The following is a 24,727-nucleotide window of genomic DNA, read 5'->3' as shown; positions in this document are numbered from 1 at the left end:
ATACTGAGTGCTGTGTAGCTTTGAGTGTTACACAGTTCTTATCACAGGAGTCTCTAAGCGCTGTATAATGAAAGTAATCTGACTTTTATGTATCAGAGATTTGAAGCTTTTTGCTCTCGTAACAGCTTTGAAATACAGTTTCTCTGTTTGTCAGTGGATGCTGTTTCCAAAAAAGATACCAAACACTTTGCTGGAGTTTGATCTTTAGTTCTGCTGTATGTGATGTTGTTGTGCATATTGTTAACTCTGCTTATCATATGTTACTCCAGAGATAAGTTTAGTGAGGACTAACAAGGTGAAAGTATGGTAGAAATCTGTAGGCTGCTTTTTTGAAAACATACTACAATGCTGAAATTATTTTACTTCGTGGAAATGTGGTAAAAGGTATGTGATTCATTTAAAATTGGATCAGACAAAAGATTTGAAAAATCTGCAGGCATTGTTGGGGGCGCAAAGTAGAGGATCTTACACATCTCTCTTTCCTGTGGTTATTATACTTAATTTTAACTCTGTTATGTTTTGAAGAGCAGCAAAATCATTTTATCTATAACCCCTGACTAAATTTTTAAATCTGGTTCTTGAAGTGCAGGAAAATGTGTCATCTTCAGTCACAAATTCACCCAGTGGTGTAAGGTATTAAAGTCTCAAAGAGTACCATTTATTCCCGAAATACCTAATAGCCCCACTGCAGAGAAAGGCCCGTTTATTGGCGTTTAGAGCTGGTGCAGAATCGCAGGCCTGGAGTGGCCTTTTAGCAGGCCATCTAGAGCAGTCCTCTGCTTCGGACCGGGTCGGTTTTATGTATGTCATTGCCGAGTGGTGTTTGTCTAATCTTTTCATAAAGGTTTCCAGTGACGGAGACTCTTCTGTCTCCTCAGGCAGTTGGTTTTAGAAATTATGGTTTGAAATGCCTTTACTGGGTTTTTGAACGTCTGACCTGACTCCATGATGTAGTTTGAGTGCAGGCTGAATATGAAGAACTGATTGTTCCCTTCCTGTCTGCAACAGTCTTTTATATTTAAGGCTGCATTGCCCTCTGACTCCCTTCTCTATGGGCTTTACTTTGTTCGGTCTTTTTTCATAGATCTTGTCTTTACCCCCTAATCCCTTCCTGCATGTGGACATCTTTATTGATGTATGATGCCCAGAATTGGTGCAGCACCCTGGTCAAGATGTTACCAATGCCAAGTAGATCTGAAGTACTACTTCATGTGTTTCACAAGCCTTTATACGTGTTACTGCAGCTAGATAGATATTGTTGATCTTGATACAATTTTTGTTTTGTTTTTGATTGGTTATTTTAGTTAAGAAGAAAGTAAAACTAACTGCTTCTGCTTGTGTTCTTAGTCTGCCATTTCCAGTGAATGTTGATGATGGAGGTGGAGATACAAGTGCCACTGTACGTTCTCAAATGCAAAGAAACTATTTTCCAAGAAAGGGTTTAACTGAGCAACAGAAGGAAGGCATTGATGTGGTGAGGAAACTAATGCATACTTTGGATGAAGGAGGAGGGCTGGAAGAAATTTATACTTTCAGGTAAATTTGGCTAATTCTCTTTATGACACTGTAAATTTACTTCCTGATTTTTTTTCCCCAAAAGATGAAACGAATTAAGTAATCAGTCACTTGGCTTCCAGTTTCACTGAAGTCAGTTAATTTTATAACTTACAGTACACTCCCTTTCAAACAGTTTCTTCAGTGTCTTTAGAATAGGTAGGAAAGCTTACAGATTTCAGTGGAAAATGAATTTTCTGTATCTGTCTTTAAAGAAAAAAATCACTGTGCCATTGCGCCGAACAATTTTTAGCAGCATTCCTGATGCAAGAATTGAAAGATGATTTTTCACTTTGTTTCCCCAATGAAAGAATAGAAGTATATGTGTGTCTCTGAAAAGCTGTAGCTAATGAAATAACCAAGACTTTTCCACATAAGTGTTGTTTCTGTTGGGAAACAAGCAAAATGCATCTATATGCCTTATAAAAGCCTGATTTTTATTGTCTTAGTAGTTCTATTCTACAATTATGAAGTGTGATCTTTTAGACAATATGTTTTTCAGGAAACTTAGTAGACCATAGCTGTAGCATGATTGTCAAGCGTAATTTTTAGATCAGGTATCTGTAGGTTTGCATGCTGCTATTTGTCATTTTATTTGTGGGGTTTCCTTCCCTGGTCCTGCCCAACTGATCAGCTTTGCCGCTCAGCAGCCAGTTAAACTGTTATTTGAGCATTAGTGTGGAATAATGAAGAAACGTGTAACTGTGTGTGTGTTCCATACTAGTCAACAGAGCATTCTGAGTCTTGGAAAAAAGCACACTTTGTCATTGCATCAAAAGACTGCACAGAAAAACAGTATCTGTCTGGGCCCATTTATCCTTTAGGATAAATCCATATGCATGAAGCTACTATGTGACTTGGCCCCTTCTTTATTTTTTTTTGTTGCAGGAACCTGCTACTGTATCAGATGTCTTTATGCCATGCTTTCAGGGAAAATACAAAATCTTTGGATAAATAGGCATTTGGCTAATAGCTTAAAGCTTTAGTTAAGTTGTTCAAGAGTATATGAGGTTTTAGATGCAGTTAAGTTGCTTACCAGGCTTTAAGAAGTCAGCCTGGCAAATCTGTCATGATAATTTACCAACTCAGATACATGCTCTGTTTTCCTATATTCATTATTCCTGCTGGAAAAAACATTTCAACTTTTGTGAAAATAGATTAGTCATGACAGCAAAGTGAGTGAGAAAATTTTGTTGTATTGTTTTAGGGTTTGATATTCTGACTATTGGACAGGAAGTACTTCCGCTGCCTCTGGATTTTGGAGGAAGGGATTGCAGAGCAGAGGAGAAGAAACTTGTTTTTAAAATACAACTTGAAATACACGTTTACTAGGGTTTTATTGGCTGAATCTTCTTTGATAACAAAGAGCATTTTTATTCTATAAATATAAGAAATTAAAGGATAGAGTTAATAAATTGAGCTTAAATGACATTTTTAGGCATTTGACGCTTAGACATTTGATTTTCACATTCACCCTTGAATGTATATGTTGCAGTAGTTTTAATGATGTAGTAACAGATTCTTTTTAAAAATCCTATTTTGATGTCTGTATTGTCAGAAAAAGCAATATTTCCTCCCTTCCTCAAGGAAAAAAAAATGAAAAATGAAATACAATGTTTATCTCAGTATGAATATCCCAGTGCATTTTCTCCTTTCATTGTGCTTTTGTTAGATTTAAAAAAAACCCACCAAAACCCACCCTGCTCATCCTAAGAAAGTTGAAAAGTAGAATACCAAGTTGAATTCTGTACTAATGTTTTTAGGGCTTGGTCTTAATTTCTGCCAGACAAGTGTTTTAATCAAGAGAGAGGTAGACTTTGGGTTTTATCATCATGTGGAAAAGGTAAAGCCAACACTGTTTTATCTTTACTTCATCATGCAATTAAAAAAAAAAATCTATGAGCGCTTTCTCTGCACTGGAATTTTATACCAAAATAGCTGATAAAGTTTGTGTTAGCTGAAAGCTGTTCTGGGGTGCAAGCCTATTTGATTTTACAAAAATATATTATAAATTACTTTCACTGTCAATTTTTAATTTTTGGACTCCATTGCTTAAAGTTGTGCAATTGAGTTAACACTTTGTAGTATAAAGTCATTACAGTTCCTGTTTTTTTTTGTGTTTTATGAACTTTGTGAACTTGCATATATATACTCTTTAGGCTAGAAATACTCAAAGTAACTTGTTTCACTCTAACTGAATGCCTCAAAAATGATGAGTTCATTAGTACTGTATAAAAAAAGAAGTGTCAAAAGTTAATTACCACACAAACAAAATCCTGTTAATTGGAACTGGATTCTTTATTTCTTCACCTCTGCTGCAGAAAGCATTTTACCACTTAGAGAAGCCTTTTCTAATTTGGGTTATTCAGCTAACTACATGCCTTAATTGAGTAAGCACAGATAAATGTAAAATGCTTAAGAAGCAATCGTGTAGTTTCATCACATAAAGACATACTGTCTTTAAGCCCTAATGTCACACCATCACAAAGGCTTGAGATGGGAATCATCTACTGTACCACCTGTTTTTTTCAGTCTCTTTTCTGACAATAGTTAATGACAAGATTATTCATACAGTTTATTTTCTAATACTTTATGCCAGCTAAGCTGAAACAATTGGACTCCTGCATCTCCTTGAAGAGGGTGTATTGTCTGTAGTATTTTATTACAGTTCACTAGATTTCATTTCTGCTTTCCTGATTCCTTCATTTAGAGAGAGCCTGGAGCGTCTTTCGATGTTTAAGAAAATAGAAAGAAAATCTATGGCTTGGCCCTGCCAGCTCACTATTGGTTCTAATTTGTCTATAAGGATTGTGGCCTACAAATCAGTAAGTTCACAAAATGGTGTGTTTTAGTGTATGTATTTTGGCAGCAAGTTAGGTGCAGCTGCATGGTTTTTTCCTTAAAGCGAAGAAAATAAAAGATAAAACAACATCCAAAATAATTACGGTAGAGATTTTACGTGCATGGAAGCCAGTACATCTGAAACTGGTTCCCACAGCAACTTTAACTTCACCATATTGTACACATATGTTAAAGAACTAAAATTCACGATGTACAGAAATAGAAGTAATTGCTGTCTACGCTGTGACACTTAATGGTATGGAAGCTGACGAACCTGATTAAGAATTCTGCACTTGTGTGTGGCTTTCCATTTGGCATCAGTGATATGTCTGGAGCTCAGTGAAACTTAGTATGTATTTCTTAAGCCCAAGGCATGAGAGGAGTTACACACATATGTAAAACGGAGGGTGTAAATGCTTTACCAGCTATTGTTTCAAATTGCATCTATTGTTATTTCAGACTTGGAAAAAAAGGTATATTTTTCAGCTTGTTTGCTTTATACTGTTTGGCAGAGCCTGTGCACAGTCTGTTTCCCTTACAGTTTGTACGGGTCTTTCATACAGTGATAGGAAGAAGTAAGTGTATTTGAACACAGAAATTGCAAAATTCCAGTTACTAAGTAATTAGTAGGTAACTATATAGCATGGCAGCATTGATGGATCTGATGAGATGGAGATTAATTGGTTCGTTATTTGAATCCAAGACTGAGAGTCTGGCCAATATTGCAATGTTTCAGGAAGATATATTGTGAAATTGAAATATATCTGGCTTCTGAGAAGTAGGCATACTAGCCTTGAAAGAGAATCTCTGCTGTCAACTTTCTATTTATACTTATTAATATATATTTTTTTTAATTAGGATATTGTGCCAGACCTGTACAAATATGCAGTAAGAGTTCCCTCCCAAAGGTGTTTACACACAAAATAAATGACGCTTGGGAGAGTAAGCAACATGAACCAAGTGACTAGCCTGAGGTCATACAGCAGTTGGACCAGAGCTAGGGACAGATTTGTGGTATCTACTGACGTAGTCTATTCTGTCGTCTTTGTTTTCTACCCAGTTCTCCATTTTTCTTCTCATTTACTAGGTATACCATCAATTTCACTTAAGTAGAGAGAAAGGAAAGCATTTTTCTTTCCCTGTAGTTCGGAAGCATTCACTCATTGCAGATACTTCTTTTCCCTCCCAGTCCTGTAATGCAACTGGGAACTCTTTCTACTTCTTGGGGAAGTTGCAGTACCATAGGGTATTTTTATCCTATAGTGTAGTAAGCCTGATGCAAAACTTGGGCAAACAAGCTGAATGAACATCGAGTCTTCTTCTTGTACCTTTAACATATATCTTAATGCTTTGTCAAAAGCAGTTATGTAAGTGGAGGAAGTGAAATACATAGCAAGTAAGTTACGTGTTATCCTGTGACTAAAAGGCTTCCACAAATGACTTAGTCCATGACTTTAATGAATAACCAAGAGAAGTTTGCAGTCAGTGTGAAGTAGTTCAGGTGTTAGATCTCATACAGAAGAAATAGTGTGCTGAAAGCACTGTAATACCAGTCAGAGATGCATATTTGGGGATGTCATTATTAGTTCCTTATTGGCAAAATAACGCAGCACTTGGTCTAAGAATTTTTTGCTTGTTCTGATAAGCACTCTGGATCCCGCTGAAATGTTAAACATTCCTTTTCTTTGAATTCTGATATAAAGATCACAGAAGAGAAGGTGAAAAAAATTTGGACAGTTGTGGATGCGAAAACCCTCAGAAAAGATGATGTGCAAAAAGAAACTGTTTACTGTTTGAATGATGATGATGAGACAGAGGTTCAGAAAGATGATACTATTCAAGGTATGACTTCTTTATGTGCGCCCTAAAGACAAACCAAAGATAATGGCTTGTACTTTTAAATCACCTAAGTGCCTTTTAGTTCTATACTTTGAAGCCTAGCTGTGATCTTAGAATGTAAGCTCTGTAAGCTGATGGAACACAGAGACTGTTTATGTGAGACTCTTTGTCTTCACGTATTTTAAAAATTCTTACTTTTGCCAGTAATAGGAATAATAATAATACCACCAGGTGGAACTTGGAAGGCACTACAGCTTCCTAAACTGTATTCTGTGGAGGACCATACCGCAGTTCTGTAGTGAGTAGGGCTGCTACCTCTATTCTGTTTTCAAATCTTCAGTTGCACTGATAACATGAATACTTTCATAAAACTGCTTTTTTTCTAGATAAGCAACCGCTCTAGATATTCTGCAATTGGGAAGATGAAACCGTTAAAGGAAGGTTTAGTGTTCAAGAGTCTATTAGCTCTGCTGCTTAAATTCTGTAACAGGTTCAGTCTGAAGTAGTGGTATGCAGAATACTTCTTTTATAACCTTCAGCATCTTTCCGAGTGGATTAAATTCCTTAGAAGGCTAAAGGCTCCATAAACAGTATGAAATAGTCTACTTTTTAAAAATGGAGTTAAGCAAATGTGTTTAATTTTTGTGATTGTATAGATATAGTTTGTTACTAAATTTTTTCTTTCCTTTGCTGTTTCAATCCCACACAAGTAGGGTAAGTGTATTAACTATAAAGGGCAGAACTATTCAGACAACAGTATAGAAAGTGATGTTAAATTAATAAAATAAATTGAAAAATTAAGATAAATTAAACTGTACTACTTTTATTTAACCTCTTTCAATTGTGGTGAAGGTGTTTTGTAGCAGATAAAAATGTCCCAACAACAGTGTGATTTTTCTTTGTTTCTTTAAGCAGAAATTATAATGATAAGCTAGTAGTCTGTTTATGTTTTATAACTTCAAAACTTTTAGTAAAAAAAAAAAAAAATCCACTTTTTATAGTGAATATATTTTGGAGCATTTGTGACCATTCTCTGCTGTTGTCCTGACTGCCTAAGTTGGTGAGTGCTTGCAGGATACTAGTAAAAAGAAGTGATGAACAGCACAATGTGAACAAGAGAGACCAAAAACTTCTCTATCAGTGTTGTGATATTTCTTACAGTTAAAAAGCTGCTGCTGCCTCATGGACTTTTGTGGACGTTTTGAGAAATGTCATAATTAGACAATATTTTGCATTTGAAGCACCCATACTGAAGTTTCTTTCATTCTGCCTGTGCGTATGCTTTTCAGTTTCCTGGAAAATACATCTATCTGCATATTGTTTTTTCATCCAGGGGTTTGCCTCTGTTCCTTCTGCTTTCTTTGCACCTGAAGGTATCATCCTTAGCCTGTGACAGTATAATAAGGTGATGGTGTTACAGGGAGGATATTGTAGCTTGAGGTAGGGGAACAAGCAGTTGGAACAGATGATACCTCTGAGAAACTAACAATTTCCTCTTTTGTAGAGATATCCCTGTAATGTAAGGCACAGGAAGTAAAACACAGAAATGAGTAGAAAGACCACTTCTGCCTACAAGAGTGTTTTGGTTTTCCATTGTGTGTGAGGGTGTATGTCTCTTCCCTGTTAACACATTTTCTTCTTTGAATCCCTTCTGGTGTCATTTCCTTTCCACGATTTGTGGCTTGTTTGGGCTTTTTGTATTATGTTTGCAGGGAGTGTTGGAGTCTGTTTGCTGAAATCTATTCTGATTTGCTTAAATCTATTCTGTGAGCATAGCTGTGTTAGGCAAGATGTTAATTTTCCTTATTTTCTTTCCTGCCCTCTACAAGGGTAGCTACGTTACATAAAATGGTGTACAAGGAGTGCAACTGATGTTCGTGAAGTACAAAATGTGTCTATGGGATGTGTGGGTTTTTTTTGTTAACAGGGAAAATAATTTGATGAGCATGTGTGGAGGTAGCGGTGGGGCATGCATGCATTGTTAAAACATTCAGAGAGCTAATTTCAGTGTTAGCATTGTAGGCCCATATGCTTACCAGATGCTCTTCTCTTGTTCTCCAGGCTTTCGCTATGGGAGTGATATAGTTCCTTTTTCCAAGGAAGATGAGGAGCAAATGAAATACAAAACAGAAGCAAAATGTTTTTCTGTTTTGGGGTTCAGCAGATCTTCTCAGGTACAGTACTAAGCTTCTTCCCATTCAACTTGATTTCAGTTTGAATTCACTGAAGTTGTGGTGTTGTATTAGGTTCCAGTGTTGGGGATGGGGCATCTACTGTCAGGGATGACTTATTTGCTGATTCTAGTACATGTAAACAGTATGTAGTCTTGTGAAGGAGAGAAACTCATGAATGTGGCTGTTGGGCCTTCAAGTGAAGCAAGAGCCACTGATCTCGGATCTCTGCAAAGTGGAGAGAGAGGTATTGTAGTCTAGTTTCATCTCATGAACTTAAATCATGATGCCAGATCTGCAAAAGAAGATGATCTCTCTTCTGTTCAGGTCATGCAGAAGGTCTTTTGGGCTTTGTCCAGCCACGAGTGTGTTCTTTTTAGCAGAAGAAGCTTCTCCCTCAATATTAAAGAAGTGTTAAAGCAAGCCTGAGAACTGACTACATTCATTCTCATTTTCTTAAGGATTAGTTTGTGAACTGTGACGTGCTTCTTGTTTCTACCATAACAAAAACTACGTTATAGGTTCTCTGAAGACTTCATAGAACTTAGATGAAGGTAGCATCATTCAAAAACTCTCCATATTTCAATGAAATGCTTGGTGTTTGTGTGCACTTAGGTGTACTTGTGATATTAAGTTTGCTCTTTGTTTTACCTGGAAGTTGTAAGAAACTTACATTGAGTGAGTACCTTAATAAAAACTGTCTAGCACAAGGTGATTTCCTGCAGAAAATCCTGGACTTAAGCATTAGTAAAGCCTTAGACAAAGACTAAACAAACCATTCTTGAAGCGGGATACGTGAGGAGAAAGTACAGAGACGTGATCACCAGTAGTTGCTAGAAACGTTAAGCTGCTCCTCCTCTTTGTTCTCCAGGATATTGCACAGGGTGACTGGAACTTTACTCTTCTTGTAGTTCACTGCACCCAATCCCCTTCACCGCTCAAAACTGAAATGAAATCGTAGGGCAGCTCTGTGCCTCCTCTTTTGAAAGCTCTCAGCCCTCCTGCTCTGCTTTGAAATGTCTCGCTGCCTGAACAAAATAAAACCCTTGACAAAGGCTGAGGAATCAATACCTATACCAGGAAGAAAAGATGCTCATGAAATAGGAAGTGTCTTTGGGAGCTTACTCAAATGGATGTAACTAAACGTATTTTTACTTTACGGTGCAGGTGGCACAGAGACACTGGATATGCTGGATATGCCCATAGATTACTGCAGTGCAGTGGTCCAAAGCATGTTATTAACTGTGAAGCCAGGACGTCACGTTTGAGACATTGAAATGAGAAGCCAGCCTAAGTCAGAACTGTTAACCTGGTTGCTCCTTGAGGACATTCAGAACTTAAAAGTTGTTAAGGAAGCTTGTGTACTGAAAGTGATGGATTGAGGAAACACGTCATGCTTGAGCTTATATACCCCAAATTGGCCGGGGCAGAGAGATGTTAGGGACTGTACCAGAAACTGGGGCTGACAAGTGAAATGTTGCGCCTGAACCCCGTGTTCCAATGAGACAATTTCTTGCATCTTTTCACGCGTTACTAGCCTACAGCAAAGTCTTACTGTCTGCGCTTAATTCTCTAAGATGTATTTCACCATGTGCAGCATTTTCTTGTGCTGGTGGCTGGCCTCCTGTTTTGACTTGAAGTCTGACTTTTATTGAAAAGAGAAACTAAGAGTAAAACAGATGAGAAGCATCATGCTCCTGTACATGAGCTGTTATTTCACATGGATCTTTTTTTGCCACTATTGTTCAGATAGTGGTAATACCTTCAAATACATAGTTAATAATTAACCGTAGGAATATAATTAGTTGTAGGAATACTTTTGATTCATATAAATATGCCTCAAAGAATTAACAAATTGGGTTGTTTTTTTTCAATGCACAAAATATTTATTGCTTTTGATAATTTTTATGATGCGCTTCTCTTGTCTGTGGATTTCGTAACAACTAGGAATTACATCTTAAATAAACTATGCTCTGGTCCTGTAACTAGGAGTGTGGGTAATTATGCCCAATAGTATTCAGGTAGACCTCTGTGGAATAAAGTTGTTCAGATGTGATTGCAGGTTTAAAATTACACTGTATAGATAATGATATCAGGAAGTTTTCAGCTACGACTGAAATTTTCAAGGCCCATACTTTCCTTATGTTTTGGCTCTTGAATGTTATTGTTTGGAATCATAATACTGACACTATTCAAATATGTGTTTTATATTAAATTGTTTCTTTTCAAAACTTTGGAGAAAAGATAATTTATTATTAATTAGAGAAACTGGAGCAGCTCCAAATACATAATTAAAGAAGGAATAGAACCACCTCATATTATTTTTCTGAGTTATTCGCATCCCTCAGGAAAGAGGATCAGAGACCGCTTAAACTTTGATTTTTAATTTATAAGCAATGCCGTGTAAATCAAGAAATAATACTTGAAAATATTGCAGAGGGACTTCCCCCCCCCCCAACCAAAAAAGGTGTAGTGATACACATGTCTGGGTATTTATACTATACTGAACACAACATTTCCTGAGCTTTTAAAGACAGAACAGCAAAGAATACTTGCAGGTAGAATAATCTGAGTTGAAGAATTGTGCTGTAGTACATTAAACAGATCTGCTCTGGTGCAAGTTGTCACTGACTACAACAGCATTATGGTAGTTTGCTAAATAATGAAACTCCAGGTTAGTTTGGAGACAGTGTAATTTGGAGAGATTTTTCTTTTTCAAATAAAGGTTATTTTAACCAGTGTTTGTAGTAATGTGCAGTCTTTGTGACAGATTTTCCACTATTGCAGTTTCTCTGGGTGTGTCTCACAGCCTCGATAGCTCCAGCTATTCCAGCAATGCCCGTTAATGAAACTCTATTTTTTTTTTTTTTTTGGGTCAGCCACGTTCATGAACAGCATAAATTCTACTAACAGAAATATTTCTTCACCAGCACTGCTGTGTATACTGCAGTTTGCTGTTGAAGTAACTTTATTAATTAAGGATGTGACTTTTTTCAGGTCCTTTTTGACATGCCTTTACTAGGAAAATTTAATAGCATAGAGGTGGTTTCAGTTAGGTTTAGGTCTTTTGTTAACTACTGTGGTTTTCCACATGACTTTAGAATTACTGCAGTATTATTTAGACTGGTAACAGCTACAAGTACCTTAGTCTCTCATTCTTGCCCATCAATAGGAAGGTATGAGAGTATCCTGCTGAATATGACTTGAATATCCATATTGAGGGATAAATGATGACATGAAACATATACAGGTTTTTAACTTCTATGCACAGTAATTAAATTTTGTGGCTTCTCACTTTAGTAAGTTGTTTCAGGATTTAATTAGTCAGGTCACATTAATGACGTTTGTTTTAGATCATGCTAACTCTTGATCATTTGAATCTGTAGATCCAGAGGCATTACTACATGGGCAACCAGGTTCTGAAGGTCTTTGCAGCAAAGGATGATGAGGTAAGGTGAACTGAAGTTTAATGCTGAAGCTGTTTGGCTGCAGAACAGAAAAGAATAGTAGTGGTGCTTGAAATTGTCTTCTTTCTGTGTTAATACGACAAATATTCTTTACGCAGCTTACAGAAATCTTGTTCCATTGCCCATTAGGATGAAAAGAAGTTGGATTAGACCCCAAATCAGTACCATATCTCATGAATAATGAGAAACTGGTAAATACTATGTTTGTACAAGGGTATGGGGAACCTTGAATTGGTGCTTAAGTCCATTCTCGTGTAAAGCATATCACTGTGTTATTTAGAACAGACCTCCAAGTTGTTTTAAATATTAGAGGTAAAAACCTCACCGCAGTGCTCTGATGTGTTCCTTTAAGGGTCTGACTTCCCTCCATTTCTCTCTCTCTGGTAATACTTCTGAGAGCTCTTCGCACCTAGTGGAAAAGGTGGAACGTACTGGATCTAAAGTTTGCTCAACTTTGATGGATCCACTATCATAATGAGATTTGACCTTTCTGCTGCTTCATTTTTTGAACATGAAAAATGCTTGTGTTGAAGTTGTAGCTGAAATGGGAACTAGTCTTGCCTAAATCAATGCTGTTGAATTAACTGTGAAAGATGTATTTCAGCAGAATAATGAGAACTTACATGACGCTGTATACTTTTCTTCTTCTTCCTCAGAATGCAGCAGTTGCTTTTTCTGCCCTTGTTCATGCATTGGATGAGTTGAAAGTGGTAGCTATAGTGCGTTATGCTTATGATAGAAGATGCAACCCACAAATTGGGGTAGCTTTTCCATATATTAAGGATGCATATGAGGTAATTTTTCACCCTTACCTTTCTGTAGAGGGCCTCCATATTGATGCTTTACAAATACCAATTAATAAATGATCATATTAGAACCATATGAATTTGCAGTGTTATGTAACAGCAGAAGAAACCAATATGACTTTTCAGAGTGATTTTAGGAAATAGTACCAAGTCTTAGGACAAGGAGGTAATAAATAATTTTAAGAAAATTCCCTGGGGAAAAAGAGATGAAAAAATAATGTCATATGTTTGTATTAGTATCCTCTGTATTACAGATTTAAATAATGCAGATTTTTTATTTCAATAACAGTAATAATTTCATTTTGTTATCTTGGAAATCTCAAATTTTTTGGTATCTAGAAACAGTGTAATCACATATTTATACCACTGCTGTCTTACTGTGTTACTGCCTACCTCTCTGTACAATCCAAATTTGAACTAGTTTCTTTCATTTTCTTAAACTAAGGATTTATCTCCCAGTTGCTTGGTAGTGTAAAATTTGAATTTGATAGTTGGTGGCGCATTTCAAGCATGTCCATCTACACTGTTGTCATTAGATTTCCAAGTCAACTGGAACTGAGAGGAGGAGCTCACAGCATTTAAAGCTATTGTTTAAATTCATATGGAGAGTTAGGAAGACAGCAGTATATTTATTTACTTGAAAAGGTTATTTTAAAAAACAAGCAAAAAATAATGAAGTCTGTTTCCTAGGGGGGAATAAAAGAAAAAAGTTCTGTACACAGCAGAATCATATTTGAACTAAATTTTTAAAATTCTAAGAGACCCAGAAGCAACACAATATGTCAGAATTTTTGCAGCGTATGTTTCAACTGATCTTTCTTACGAGAGACTATTGAAAGAGCTAAATATGTATAACATGGCTAAGCAATGATGAAGGTGTGGGTGGACGCAACAATCTTCAGTCTTTTGAAGAGTATAAACATAAAGGATGGTAAGGAATTATTTAGGGTGATATGAACTGGAGGAGATATTTGACTAAAGAAAAAATTAGGCTGAGAATGTTAAAGAAACAAAACCAACTTTTGACTTTGAAGCACAGTAAGCTATGATAAAACCTCCCAAAGCACCAATGTGTTGGGGTATTTAAAGCTTGACTGGTTGGAACTCTGCGCAAGAAAAAGGCATCACATGACCTGGGAGGTCTTTATTCCATCAGTAGAAAACTGAGAAGTGTAGCCATCGCTTTATTATAAAATAATGCTGTGTTTTGTTCTGCTTAAAATTGTGTTGCTCTGTAAATATTTTAAGTATTTTCATAAACACAGATATTGGATCTTTGGATATTTCTTATGCTTATATTGCATTAATAGGGCACTTTGGGATACTTGAGATTTTTTTAGTTCAGACTCAGTAATTTCTTTCTTCTTTCATCTCACTCAGTGTCTCATCTACGTGCAACTACCCTACGTGGAAGACTTAAGGCAGTACATATTCTCATCCTTGAAATCCAACAAAAAATGCATTCCTACAGGTGAGATAGTCCATTACTGGGCAACTGAACAAAGTAACCTACTCGTCTTCCTTTAAGACACTCTGAAAGAGCTAGAATGTGCGACTTTCCAATGAAAATGTAAGCTTTGTCATTATTTTGACTTGGGGGAAAAAAAAAAAAACAGCAGCCCTTTGGGAATACGTTATGGTGATGTCGTCTTGCAGCGTAAAGCCTGTATCAAAACTTTGCCAGCTTAGTTGCAAGCTGAGCAGACTGGAGGTTTGCTGGCAGTCTTTTAAACTGTCCTGTTAAATGGTTTCTGGCTGGGGTTATGGGATTATTAGTCTCACAGGATCTCTGTGATAGACATCTGAGATTTAGTCCGCCATATCCTTTGATCTTTGAACTCATTTGTGAGACTAAACGGCTAAACCTCGTGGGAGCTGCAATATCTGATTAGCCAGCTAGAATTAGGATAGAGGCATCAGCTCTGTTCGTATAAAGCTGGTCCGGTAGCCGTTTGCAGTGTGGCCTGTCAATATAATGTACGAAGGCAAAGACAGTATTTTCTGTGGTGTGTTGGTTTTTAAAGCATGCACTTACTGGTGTCCAGATTCAGATGGAGAGTGTCTTTGGACAGCCATAGAGCATGAAGCCGTACAAAACTTGACTCACTGTTCTGAGAAGGCTGGACAGCAATGAGCATAAACGGGTGTAGTTTAAAATCCAATCCCACTTCTTTAATTTGTTATGAGATCCACTGAATGAGCATCCACACGTCAATGTGTATAAAGCATACTGGGTTGTTTCTGAAACGATGTCTATTTTCTTGCCTGTAACCCGCAGTTTGAGAACAAATCTGAAACCTGTCTTATCAAAGCAATGCTTGACTATTGTGAACTGTGCTCATTTGCAATCATAACTTTTAAAATTTATATTATGCCATTTAGTTTTTCAAACCAACTGTTCTCCTTATTTTCTAAGTGGCCTATAAACCTTCTGTTGCAAATAAAAACATCTTGAAAAAGAAGAAAAATGAGAGCAGAAAGGCAGCAATAATTGAGGTCTTGGGGGGGGGGAAAAAAAGGCTTTATGACTTTACATTACAGTCCTTAAATAAAGCAGAGGGCCTATTACTGTGTCCATTATCCATGTTCTTTATTGACATGTCTATATCTGCAGTGTGTTCTGTGGCATGTAATGACTTGGTAAAAATCTCACATTGCGACGTGAATCTTCATTTATAAATTGTTTCAAGAAATGCACCTATCTGCGAGTGTATTTAATTCTTCTTTGTATGTAATTGCTGCCGTAGCGGATCAGTTATCTGCTGTTGACTCTTTGATTGATTCTATGAATTTGATTTATGAAGATGATGATGGAGAAACTTTTGAGGACCTGTTTAAGCCCAGCAAAATCCCAAACCCTCATTTTCAGAGGCTGTATCAGGTGAGATGACACTTCTTAAAAACTTCTTTTGTTAAGACTTTTCGCCTTTCTGTCTTTCTCTGATTCACATTGGAAAGATCTGCATTGTGAAGATGGGAGTATAAATTCTTTTGCATTTAAGTGTAGGCTAGCCAGTGATTTCTATGTAGTTCCTGACATAGATTTTGTTCTTAAAATTTCCGGTTTCCGGGAAGCAAGGGCAATGACACCTGTGCTGAGGTGTCTGCAACACCACCAGTGATATTCACAGGTACCTAGACTAGACAAGTTAAAACTTGCTCGGGTATCTCAACACTGTATTGCAGCAATCATGGTGCGGACACAGGCTCAGTCTTCAGCTTCTGGGAAAAAAGAGAAATCGATTGAAAGTCAGGGATCTATTTAGCTTCTCATTCTCTGTCCTATCAAATCTTGAGCAGAGTCACTTTTCTGTGCATTGTTGCAACTAGCAGTGATTCCAAAACAGGTCAGTGTGAGATGAACTTGATCAGTAATAGATGGTTAACATTGTTGATGTTTAAAATATTCCATGTGAGTGTCTGGGCTGATGCATTTTATGAGCAAGCAGAACAGTTCCTGCTTCTTGCAGTTATTGTGTCAGACTGTCTACATTTTAATTTATGTTCCTTTCATATCATGAAAATTTTCATTGCAACTGTGAGGATAAGAGACTTAATTATGCTTTGGAATTCAAGCGTCCAAAAAATGACACTGCAAATTTAAAAATAAGGAAAACTGTGAGGCAATTTTTGCAGCTGCAGAATTATGTTGTATACAGAATCATAGAGATATGTTGAGTGCATGACTCCGCTCTGAAAATTGACCAAAAATGGTATTGTAGCAACCATGTTCTTCATATCTCAACAATTGCAAATGAATTTTTTTTCAGTTTACAAGTAGGAAGGAGATGCTTTTTTAAATTAAGAAAACTTACTCTAGCTTCCAAAAGCCATGCTGCCTCAGTGTAGCCAAAAGAAGCAAAGGATCTGAAGGTCATATTTATGTTTCAGGAACAAATGTAAGCCCACTGTCTTCAAATCCTACTCTGATTGACACCTGAAGAACTCAGTGTTCCCTTCAAATTCTGCCAGTCATATTGACAAGACAGCATGTAACTGAATGCAAGATTTGGTCAGTAGAAAGTTACTGCTTGGCAAGAGCTTAAAATGGATTGACCTCTGCATGACTTGTATTTTAGGAAGAATTGTAAAGCTTGAGTATTACAGACAAATATGGTTTTGCTTGTAAATGAAACACATAAGGGATAGAATTTCCTCTGTTATATTGCTAGGTACAATTTTGCATTATTTTGGTTCAGAGCATGTCGCCTATCAACAAAGGATGTTTCTTTAGATATGCTGTTTGTCTTCTGAAACAGTGTGATGGTGGTATCCCAGCAGTTGAGTCAAGTGCTGCTGGAAGAGAGTAACTGTGTAACTCACCAATTTCCTTAGAGGATAACAGAATTTTGTAAGGGTGAATGCTACTGGTGAAAAAAATATTTATTGATTGTTTCAATGTATTAGGTAGTACACAGTTCCCGTCTACAGTGCTTGCTGTTTATAAAGCCCTAAATTACCAATTCTTTTAGTGCTTTATTTTGGCACTGTTTTTTTGTCATTACAAAACTGCTATTGATCTGTATAAGTTGCAGAAAGTTCTCTCCTTCACTGCAAACATGTTCCAAATTCTTAATGTTTTGCTCTTAGACCAAGTGGCACTGCTAGTTCCTTAAAAACTATGAAGAAAAATGGTACATCATCTCTTGAATATAGCCAGTAAATTGATTGGGCTGAACAGGACCTATAAATAGTTTGGAAAAATAACCCTGAAGAAAAGATGAACTCCTCCTTCATTTCCTTGCTCTATTGCCTCATGGAGATATTTGGAATGAGAAGTGACAAAGCATTTAACAGAAACATCAAGCTAAATTACATCTCTGGAAGAAGCGGAAGGCATGAGGAAGTGACAGAGTGCACGGAAAGAGTTGCTAATGCTCTCTGGAGTGGAAGATGAGGAATATCCTATATTGAGAGTTTCAACTTTTATTCCTTGCTTCCAGAAAAGCCTAAGCGAACTTCCATAGCTTTTGTGGTGGCAGACTTCCAACGTCATTGTTTAAGTTGTTCCTCTTAAATACAGGGATTTGAAGCACATAAAGACGTTTGAGGAATGCAGTGCATTTCATTTGATAGCCAAATAAACAAATTGCTCTGCAACGATTGTTCTGTACTGAGACAGACCTGGGGGGAAGGCGCGTGGGGATGGTGGCCTGCACCATTGCATAGTGCATGGGATCCAGCTGCAGAGTCTGCATCTAAATATGCTGTAATCACTCTTGTTACACCACGTGTAAGCAACTTGAGAGGACTGAGCTCATTTACAAGTGGTTGGGCTGTATGGTTGTATTCTTTCGAAAAGCAGAGCAGCAGCGGGGGCCGGAAGGTAGCCCACGGAAGTCCGTAAGGGCTTTCAGCAACAAGTAATCTTATCTTTAGTTGAATGCAATGGATCTGCTGGAAGGTCATTTTGAAATTGTCGCCAACCTAGGTGTAAACTGAGCTCTAAGACACTTGTGTTGGGATTCAGTTCACACAGGTCTAACCACCGAAAAGCTGGCTAACTAGTGTAAGCCGAGTTGTACAAGTCTATTCCATAATCCATGAAAAAGGAAACTTGGGAAAGTAATTGATTCTTCTTGTTTTGGAGATCATATGTGGAGTGAGTATGTGACTGGGATAGACTAGATGCTTATCTTTTAGATAGCTGAATCTGTCTCCTAGATTCTAAGGCTTTAAATGCTATCAGGTTCCTGTAGGATTTATAGATTTGCTAAAATATGTTCTTAAAAAAGTGTATTCCTAAACGGTGTGTGGAAGGAACAAGGCAGGATGCTTTCTTGCAGTGAAATCCTGTCTGTTCATGCATTTATGCCATTGCTCATCATGGAATTAATTATGTGGAAAGCCCACTTCTTTAAATCCATTGACCAGTATTTTAGTGTGACCTCTGCTCCTGAAAGCTGGCTGCACGTCTAGGCTGGAGAGGTAAGGAAATTAGGAAGAGCAAGGAGGAGCTAGTATGTTGCTGACAACACGCATGAACAGAACAGTGAGTCTGGAAGCCAGTGGCAGCGTGGGTTGCCTTCTAGCCAGTGAAAGTAGGAATGGTTCTTGCTGGGCACTGAAGGAAAAGAAAGCAAGGTTAAAAGGGACTGTTTCACATTAGAAATTTCAGGTTAAGTCTATTCAACTTTATCTCCATTTAGCATCTGAGATTTGATGGTGCCTTCCATCTCAGGTTTCTGCAGTTGTCATCTATGCTGATAAACAGGAACGAGTGGAGGCTGAGGTTCTTCAGTCTGCTCAGCTCTTGCAGCTGTACATATAAAGATTTCAGATGCAAAAGCCTGAAAAACACATTCACAACAGGGAACTTAGGGTTTTTTGCTTTGTGAGTTTAATTTAATCCCCTAATGTTATTTTTGTATTGGTTTTTTGTATCACAAGAGCCATTTCTGCAGCTTCGAGCAACGTTTTTACTGTCTTTCAAAATAATTATGCCTTAAATCATTACAAGTGTTTCCAAATCAGCAGCCTTGTATGACTGCCTCCTTTTGAAAGTATGCTCTAATATGGATTGGAATCTTAATGGCAGCATGAAAGCACATCAGTATTGATGTGTAGCATATGGTCTGGATTTTCTTTATTGGCAGCTTTTCAACATGAGTAGAGGGTGTTTTTTTTGCTGTGGTTTGTTTTTTAAATTAATGTCATGTCTGACAGCTAACAGGGGAGCGAATCTCTGCTGTGTTCCTAGTTTACTGAGTAGTTACCTTCACATTTGTATCTACCAATTCACCCAGTATAGTAGGCTGGGAAAAACTATTCTCCCATGTACATCACGTTTTAATGTATCTGCGTGTGTGTGTATATTTATATATATACACACACACATCTCTGCTGCTATCCCACGCTTCACAGCATTTAAGAGTTATCTACTTTGTTTTTGAAATTCTCAGTGGAATTTCTGTAACCCACCTCATTAACCTAATCTCTCTCCCTCTGCTTCCTTCCTTGACCATGTGTACTACCTTTACACTTTGGTGAAAAAGCTTTCTCCTCTGTAGCTCCTACCATCTGTTCCAACTTTGATGTACGTCTGTCAAGCCCCTTCATTCCCTCACTCTTTTCAAAGCTAATTTGCAAACATACCTATGTTCTGTGCCTCAGCTGTGCACGTTTAACTTCTCTCTTTCCATTTGCTCTTAAACTGGTGAAAATTTCTCTTGTATGTGTACTGAGTTTTATTCACCAAGAAGAAATATTTTCTTTGGACAATAACCTGTGTCAATAACTGGAATACCTGATTGGGGGAGTATATATATCTTGTAGCCTAATTTTGGAAGGTAGTTTCTTCAATATGGAAGATATTTTGCGTGTACCATATGATGTCACGCATACAGGCATTATATTAAAAGCTCATGAACTAAAAGGTTTTTTTTTCTCAAATTGTTTCTTGCAGTGTTTGCAGCATAAGGCTTTTCACCCCAATGAGCCATTGCCGCCAATTGAAAAGCACCTTTTAGAGATGCTGGAGATGCCCTGTGTGGTAAAAGAAAGGTGTCAAACTGCTCTTGAAAAAGTAAAAGCACTGTTCCCCTTAAAAGAAGTTGGCAAGAAAAAAGAAGACAAGACTGCTCAAGACATCTTCAATGACAAGTAAGTTGGAGATGTATTATGGATTTTTTTCAAAAACTTTTTTTTTACACTTCAAGTTGTTTTTGCTGAATGAAGCAGGCTTAGAGTCTCTTGAACATAAGATCAATGAGTTACACAGTGAAAAAATACTGATGGGTGGAGGATACTGTGGTACCACAGTATGTCTAGGGTATTGTGTGAATAGTGGTGGTCTTACTACTAGGAGGCAAGACACACCAGGAACCAGTCTGTAACTTCTTCATGTCTGTATTTGTTGTCACAGAATCACAGAATCCATCAGGTTGGAAGGGACTTCAGGAGATTTCTTGTTCAACCTGCTGCTCAAAGTAGGGTCACCTATGAGATCTAAACAGGTAGCTCAGGGCTTCATCCGGTCTGGTCTTGAAAACAGCCAGGGATGGAGACTGCACGTCCTCGCTGGGCAACCTGTTGATTGCCTGCTGTCTCCTAGTCAAACCATTTGTCCTACTGGTAGTTACAAAATAGTTCAAGTAAGAAAAACAGAGTCTAATTTAATTTAGAATAAATGCTGCGGAGCTTTAAATTAGCTGTAAAGATGAGTCTTCTTTGTCAGCATGTTCCATTTAGGTTGTTCTGTAGCTTTCATTTTGAATATCAGATCGAAAGAAAAGCACCTTCATTATTATCTGCTGTGCAATGAACGTGCATGTCTTGAAAAAATCAAACTGTTATGAACTCTTCCTGGAATGTCTATTATTTAACAGTTTTTAAGATAAACGCTTTTTTTTTATTACTGTATATACTGTGTTGTAGTGGGTTGACCCTGGCTAGACACCAGGCACTCACCAAAGTTGCTCTATCACTCCTCTCCTCAGCTGGACAGGGGAGAGAAAATACAACAAAGGTTTGTGGGTCAAGATAAGGACAGGTAGAGATCAGTCGCTAATTACCATCATGGGCAAAACAGTCTCAACTTGGGGAAATTGGTTTATTACTGATGAAAATCCGACTAAGATAATGAGAAAATAAAACCTAAATCCTAAAAACACCTTCCCTTACTCCTCCGTTCTTCCTGGGCATAACTTTACTCCTGAGTTCTCTAGCTCCTCCTGCCCAGCAGCACAGAGGGAGTGAAGATTGCGATCAGTTCATCACATGTTGTTTCTGCTACTCCTTCCTCCTCAGCGGAAGACTCCTCACCCTCTTCCCCTGCTCCAGCATGGGGTCCCTTCCCATGGGAGACAGTTCTCCATTAACTTCTCCAATGTAAGTTTCCCACGGGATGCAGTTCTTCACAAACTGCTCCAGCATGGTCCCTTCCACAGAGTGCAGTCCCTCAGGAATAGACTGCTCCAGTGTGGGTCCCCCGTAGGGTCACGAATCCTGCCAGCAAACTTGCTCCAGCTTGGGCTCCTCTCTCCATAGGGACACAGGTCCTGCCAGGAGCCTGCTCCAGCACAGGGTCACAGCCTGCTTTGGGCACATCCACCTGCTCTGGCATGGAGTCCTCCACAGGCTGCAGGTGGATCTCTGCTCCACTGTTAACCTCCATGGGCTGCAGGGGCACAGCCTGCCTCATTGTGATCTTTACGATGGGCTGCAGGGGCATCTCTGCTCCAGGGCGTGGAGCACCTCCTCCCCCCCCTTCTTCACTAACCTTGGTGTCTGCAGAGTTGTTTTTCTCACGTATTCTCACTCGTCCCTCTGACTACAGTTTTCTCTTGTGCAGTTTTTTTTCTCCTTCTTAAAAATGTTATCCCAGAGGCGCTACCACTGTCACTGATGGACTCAGTCTTTCCAGTGGTGGGTCTGTCTTGGAGCTGCCTGGCATCGACTCTGTTGGATACAGGGGAAGCTTCTAGCAGCTTCTCACAGAAGCCACCCCTGTAGCCCCCCCGATACCAAAACCTAACCACGCAAACTCAACACGTGTTTACTTTATTTGTGCTGCAAGTAAGAAGAATAAATACTTAGTTTGCTGAAACAAAATCTGCTACTTAGAGCTTGGTTTATTGAATGTCTCTAATATAACTAGTGGGTTCCCTGGCATGTTGGAGAGTTCTCAGCTCCTTCTCCCTCCCTTTTGTCATTTTTAGCTCAGTCCTTTCAGCACTAGGAGCAATGTTTTTGATCCATTTTGAGGCCTTACTTAGCTGAGCTGTCATATATCCTTTACCTTGGGTTGGCTAGAGGCTCCTCAGCGTATTATCTTTGGGAAGACATAATACAGGACTTCATGTCGCTGCTCTGCAATAATGACCACCTTTCTGTATACAGACTAGGAGACGCTTTGCTTTTTATGTTGTTCATGGCTGCGTGTGTATGTCTTCCCTGATGTGTCTGTGAATTCATACTGATTAAATTCTCCTGTCCTTGCTCTGTGCCCCAGGTTCTCTGTGTATGTGTATGCATACATGTATTTAGATGTGTATTTTAAAAAGTTATAGAATCAGTTTGCAAAAAAAGAAAAAAAAAGCAAAACTTGAGTTCAAACAAGCTATGGAGAGAATTTAATCAAAATACAGTGACCCATTACTGGTATTTGCCTAGAAACATAATGCTCCAAAGACATCAATTTGACAAGCTAGAAGGAAAGCTATTTTGTTTAAAAACTGTTTTCCTTTAGAGGGGTGGTGAAAGCAGCTATAAAAATAATTGAGATAGAAATCGGTGTAGGGCATTCAAATGATTAAAAAAAACCCAACTGTAAGGGAGGCAAAAGGATACAAACTCAACTATGGAAAGAAGAATGATTGGTAATAGAATTAAAAAAATATGAAGAAAATATTGCTGTACTAATGAATGGGAACAGTAGTACTGTCACTACTGCAACAGAAGTATTAACTTTATGGGTTTGTTCTGTGTTTGTGGAAAAGCTGAGTGATATAATTAAATCACTTGATAAAAGTATATCACTGCAACAAGGACTAAGGAAAACGTTAAACACCAGGTGACATTCAGCTTATTAAAACTATCAGATCTGGATAATTTGCACTAAAGTGTTTTGAAAAAGTTGGTTGGAAGCTCTCTTCACCATTATTTCTGTTTTCTAAAACTGATTTGTGTCTCCTGTCATCATATTGACCTGATTCATCTCTGCTTAATTTTTAACATCTAATGGAATTAAGGCAGCATAAATGTAGGCATGATGTCTTAATACAGATTTTAATATTCAGCATTTATTTATTTCGCTTTTGCTAAGCTCAATGTAGTTTAAAAAAATCCAGTAAAATAGAAAGCGTTTTGCTTTTTCCTCATTAGGTTGGCTTTGGAGAGGCTCTTACCTCATCCAGCTTGGCAGTATGTGAGAGGCTTCTATATAAATGTGGAAGTGGGTGTTTTAAATTAATCTTGTAGTTTATTAATTTTTCTCAAATAGTAGTTGCACGTTTTACAGTTTAAAAATACTGCTAATCAGTGCATTACCAGTAACAGATTCTAAATGTCAGATCTTTGGCTGGTTTAAATGGGTTTGGATTCATTAGTTTCTGCTGTACTGCACTGATTAATGACAGCTACAGATTTAGTCCTAGGCAGTTAAATGCAGCAGCATCATTTATGTTCACCTCCTTCCTCCAATCCCAGACCTTTTTGAATCAGTAAAAATAATGCAGGAGGGAAAAGATTTCAAGGCATTACAATTGAGTAGAAAACACCTTTGGAGAAAAATAATCTAAAAGAGAATTTTCATTGGACTTTCTACCTTTCATCAAACCGCATCAATATACAAGAATTTTGATTCAAGTAGAACTTCTAAACTCACTGGTGTTAGATAAGTATCAGTGTCTCCATTTTACAGACAGGTATATCAGCTGTCCAAAACAATCAAGTGACTTGTTCAAGGTCAGCCTGAAAGTCAGCAGAGTTGAGAATGAGGTGAGGTATCCTATCCTTGTCCTGAGGCATAACCAAAGTCATCATTTCTCCTAGAGTGATAAGCAAGGTTATGTTGGATGACAGGAGTTGCTGAGGAGAAGGGATTTCATTTCAGTAGTGACAAAATTAAGGACAAAGAAGAATACTGAAACAAAATGGGATAGACACTGATTGTAAATTAGGGGAGGAGCATGCTACAGAAAGTAAAAAGAAAGATTGTGCAAGTTCTTTCTAATACTTGATTGTTTCTGTAATGTGCAATGCAATTTTTAAAATCAGCTCTAGCCTTGAATGCAAAGTGGCACCTAGTCCAGGATCTTTGGCTTTGTCTCTACATCATCAAGCAGTTTTTTCACTGCAGTAGTAGAATTTTTAAGAAAAACTTCTTGCTTTGTTTTGGGGTTCCTTGAATAGAAATAGTGCCGTTTAGATTGCTGAGTAGCTTTCAGTCATTCTTGAACTGAAATCAATTCTTCTGTGTCTATAGCCTGTCACATAGAATCATAGAATGGTTAGGGTTGGAAGGGACCTCAAAGATCATCTAGTTCCAATCCCCCTGCCATGGGCAGGGAAACCCTCCACTACACCAGCTTGCCCAAAGCCTCATCCA

The 24,727-nt window shown here is 37.9% G+C and overlaps 1 protein-coding gene across 2 annotated transcripts in view; it reads left to right on the top strand.

The window, feature by feature from the left end:
- The window catches only part of XRCC5 (X-ray repair cross complementing 5), a 56,984-nt gene that overhangs the window by 8,530 nt on the left and 23,727 nt on the right, over positions 1-24,727 (top strand). For both annotated transcript variants that reach the window (XM_086615251.1, XM_086615253.1), the window contains exons 6-14: positions 1,348-1,536; positions 4,265-4,379; positions 6,099-6,237; positions 8,296-8,408; positions 11,792-11,854; positions 12,529-12,666; positions 14,059-14,149; positions 15,426-15,559; positions 20,084-20,280. In XM_086615251.1, coding sequence (XP_086471377.1) covers positions 1,348-1,536; positions 4,265-4,379; positions 6,099-6,237; positions 8,296-8,408; positions 11,792-11,854; positions 12,529-12,666; positions 14,059-14,149; positions 15,426-15,559; positions 20,084-20,280 — 1,179 coding nt within the window. The remainder of the gene's footprint in view (positions 1-1,347; positions 1,537-4,264; positions 4,380-6,098; positions 6,238-8,295; positions 8,409-11,791; positions 11,855-12,528; positions 12,667-14,058; positions 14,150-15,425; positions 15,560-20,083; positions 20,281-24,727) is intronic.

The sequence above is a fragment of the Tauraco erythrolophus genome, chromosome 8 (assembly GCF_009769465.1).
Source record: "Tauraco erythrolophus isolate bTauEry1 chromosome 8, bTauEry1.pri, whole genome shotgun sequence".
NCBI classification, from domain to species: Eukaryota; Metazoa; Chordata; class Aves; order Musophagiformes; family Musophagidae; genus Tauraco; species Tauraco erythrolophus.
This window is presented reverse-complemented; position numbering and strand designations above follow the sequence as displayed.